At 44.1% G+C, this 3,468-nt stretch overlaps 1 protein-coding gene across 2 annotated transcripts in view; it reads left to right on the top strand.

Annotated features, from left to right (window-relative positions):
• Positions 1 to 186: 186 nt before the first annotated feature.
• pter (phosphotriesterase related) overlaps positions 187 to 3,468 on the top strand; it is a 4,453-nt gene continuing 1,171 nt past the window's right edge. The window contains exons 1-3 of one of the 2 annotated variants that reach the window (XM_014029177.1): positions 187 to 287; positions 1,195 to 1,658; positions 2,030 to 2,295. In XM_014029177.1, the coding sequence (XP_013884631.1) occupies positions 1,227 to 1,658; positions 2,030 to 2,295 (698 nt within the window). In that variant the 5' untranslated portion in view covers positions 187 to 287; positions 1,195 to 1,226. The remainder of the gene's footprint in view (positions 288 to 1,194; positions 1,659 to 2,029; positions 2,296 to 3,468) is intronic. The other variant, XM_014029186.1, reaches the window with a different exon arrangement.

Genomic DNA, 3,468 nt, shown 5'->3' with positions numbered 1-3,468 from the left:
CACTCCTCTGAGTGACAATTTAATATTTATAAAGGACATTTTAAAAAATAGGATTTTTATATTTTAAAAAGAGATAGTAGTTGAAAAGAAACATTTAGGACAGTTCATTRTGTTCTAATACATGATATTTAGGTCAGTTTTACATTGAACTACTTGTTGAAGCTAAAATCCCGCAACTTCTCGCGATATTTGACTCCTTCGCCCTGACGTTTAGCTGAGCTAATCCACAACAATCCTCTACCTGCGCTCTGTGGGAGTGGGCCACCGTAAGAGTGAACACAAACAAGGTCAGAAACTGTTKAACAGAAACTCTGTAACTTTTAGAATACAGTTTGGTGAAACTTTGTCTGTGTTGCAGCTGAGCTTTATGCGTGTTGCTTTAGCTAACAGTTTGTTTACTGCGGAACCCGCGAGGGGACACAGGGAGATTTTTTTTTCTTTTGCGTTCCCACGCAATAGTATTGCGTTACTTCGCAATACTTTTGCGTTACCTCGCAAAATTGTTTTGCATTCCCACGCAAAAGATTGATTTGTATACGAACTGCATTAAATCAGACTTTTATTTTGAAATATCCGGTTACCAAAACAGGATGTGTCGCCACGTGTTCGTGAAAGTAATTGACATTGATGTTGCGTGGCTGCACTGTGTTAAATACAGGTGTTGTAAGAAATCCAGTTCCCCTGTGAAAATCTGTCCCCCCCCCTACTGGTTACACCCTCAGAGAGAATCACTGGTCCAACCTTCCCAACACAGGGGGAACAGATTTTCACAGGGGTACTGAATTTTGTACAACACCGGCATATGATATACATACTTCCATGCGTGGCTGTGTGGTATCATTCTGAAGCTGAATTAAAGCAGTAGGCTAACTTGCTAATGGTGAACATGTGAGTTTGTTAATAAACCGGCAGGCACAACACTGATAAAAGAAATTAAATCTCCCATGTCCCCTCGCGGGCTCTGTAGTTTTCACAATCACCAGCATGTAAAGAATTTTAAACCGAGCATTAAGTTAAAAGTGAGTGTAGCTTTAAGAGTTTTTATTGAAGTTGTGTGCGTTCTCTATAGTCCAAAGGTCCTCCTGGTGCATGAATCATTGTAAATGATTTGACAGAATCGGTGCAAACACATTCCCTCCTGTCTGCTTAGAGCTGATAAACACTCAACTTGCCTTTTCCCGTGTCTCGTTGCAGCTCCTGGATCGTGGGTCTCGGATCAGTCGGTCATGTCAGCATTAAGTGGAAAGGTCCAGACTGTCCTGGGCCTGGTCGATCCAGACTTGCTGGGCCGCACCATGACCCACGAGCACCTGACCATGAGCTTCGAGTTCAACTACACCCCACCTGCGCCTGGTGACGAGGCGGTGGCGGAGAACCCCTTCCAGATGCAGCACATGCACTGGCTCAGGCAGAACCCCTACAGCTGCCGCGAGAACCTGCTCCTGCAGCAGGAGGCCAAGACCTTGGGGGACGAGCTGCTGGCCTTTAAGAAGGCAGGTGGGGGCACGATAGTGGAGAACACCACGACGGGGATCGACCGGGACCTGCCTGCCCTCCGGCAGCTGGCCAAGGACACGGGGATCCACATCATAGCTGGAGCGGGGTTCTATGTGGACTGCACCCACACCGAGGCCACCAGGAGAATGAGTGTGGARAAGGTCGTTAGAAAAGTTGAATCTTTTAGCTGTTTGTGCATGTCGGCAGTTTTGCTGCCAGCGCCTAAGATTAATATTGTTGTTCTGATGTTTTGATCAATCTCACTTTCTCTCAACACTTTGTGTTAATATGCAAGAATTTTCTCTGTAACTTTGGATTGATTTGAACGGATCTCTGCCCCACTCCGTTCAGTCTTTTCGTATTGACACGCTGACAATGTGCACGCACTCGTGTTATCATTCAAACGCAGCGCTCAGTTCGTGAGCGTCGAGTCTGTTTGCGGAGCGGAGGGAGATCAGAAACTGTCAGTAACGTGTCAGCCGCTTGTCCAAAGAGTGATGGTTTTCATGTTGCGCGCCTCTCTTCTTGTCAGCTCACGGACATCATCGTCGGCGAGGTGCTGCACGGGGCCGACGGCACGGACGTCCGCTGCGGCGTGATCGGCGAGATCGGCACCGGCTGGCCCATCACGGAGAGCGAGACGAAGGTGCTGAGGGCCACGGCCCACGCTCAGGCTCAGCTGGGCTGCCCGGTGATCATCCATCCCGGCAGGAATCCCGCCGCTCCGACCGAGGTGGTTCGGATTCTCCAGGAGGCCGGCGGTGACATAAGCAAAACCGTCATGTCTCACCTGGACAGGTGAGACGTCCGTCAGATAGAGACRCCAAATGAAAGGCATTGAAGGAATGTGCATCACCCGCAGCCTTTCAGGCAACAACAAACTGAAACTTACACTTGTTTTGGTTAAACTTTGAAAATACCGCTATCACGTTTACACTTTGTGGATGACCCTCAGCTACCACCACTCAAACCTTTTATCTCCATGTTTGTAAAACGAAATAGAATTATAGCCATTTTTGTGTTTGCTAAGGTTGAAAACACTGTTCTCTTAATTTGAACCAACTTCAAAAGGTAATTATTTGTAAATGGACACTTAATAATTACTTTCATTAAGATTTACAAAAATCTGCCCAGTGGGTTGTGAGGTATTTTGCTGACAAAAAGACAGAGTTGAYTCTAGTTAATGGCAAAACTTAGAGTATGCATTGAGAATCACATTCAGCTTATACCCCACCAAAGTTTAGCTCAAGATTTATAAAATTGACTGGCTTATATCTATTTAATTTATTTATTTATTTGTTTTGAGGTCGGTCGAATCAGGTTGACTCCAAAAGTTAATCAGTTGTAGGTGGACATCCAGTGATTACTTCCTGAGAGTTTCATTAACATTCATGAGAGGTTTTTTTGTAACAAAGTCACACACACACCGGCAAAAACATCATCTTTTWACTTTGCCTTTTGAGCRGCAGGCATTAAAAAGAAAGCCCTCYMATTTTTACTCTCAAACCAATGTTTWATTTGTTTTTACTATAAAGGTGTAAAAAGAGTTATTTATTGTGATAAATGTAATTACTGAATGAYTAAAATGGCTCGTTTACTGTCACACAAGTGTGAAAAGTGGAAGGTTTTACTCAGTAAACTGTAAGATTGGTAAACAGCTTCTGTGCTACAAACTTTAACACTGTAATTATCTGTAGTAAACAGATTTTATTTGGTCAATAATTTATACTGGTTGTTTTGCCAATGTCACATTTTCTTCGAAGCTTCTAGAAGGTTTAACGTGAATAAAAAGGATTCTAGTGGGGGTTATTACGACCCCCGCAAGCAAAGAGTAAGCGGGAGTCATAGCTTTCGTACTGTTTGTTTATTTATTTATTTATTTTTCAGTGATTTTTGGTCAACCATAGCACAAAAACGGCTGCACCGGTTAACATGAAATTTGGCAGGACTGTAGATGAGTCCGACCTACAC

Source organism: Austrofundulus limnaeus, unplaced genomic scaffold (genome assembly GCF_001266775.1).
Source record: "Austrofundulus limnaeus strain Quisiro unplaced genomic scaffold, Austrofundulus_limnaeus-1.0 Scaffold6, whole genome shotgun sequence".
Taxonomy (NCBI): Eukaryota; Metazoa; Chordata; class Actinopteri; order Cyprinodontiformes; family Rivulidae; genus Austrofundulus; species Austrofundulus limnaeus.
The sequence above is the reverse complement of the archived record's forward strand: the minus strand, read 5'-3'. Positions and strand labels throughout refer to the sequence as shown.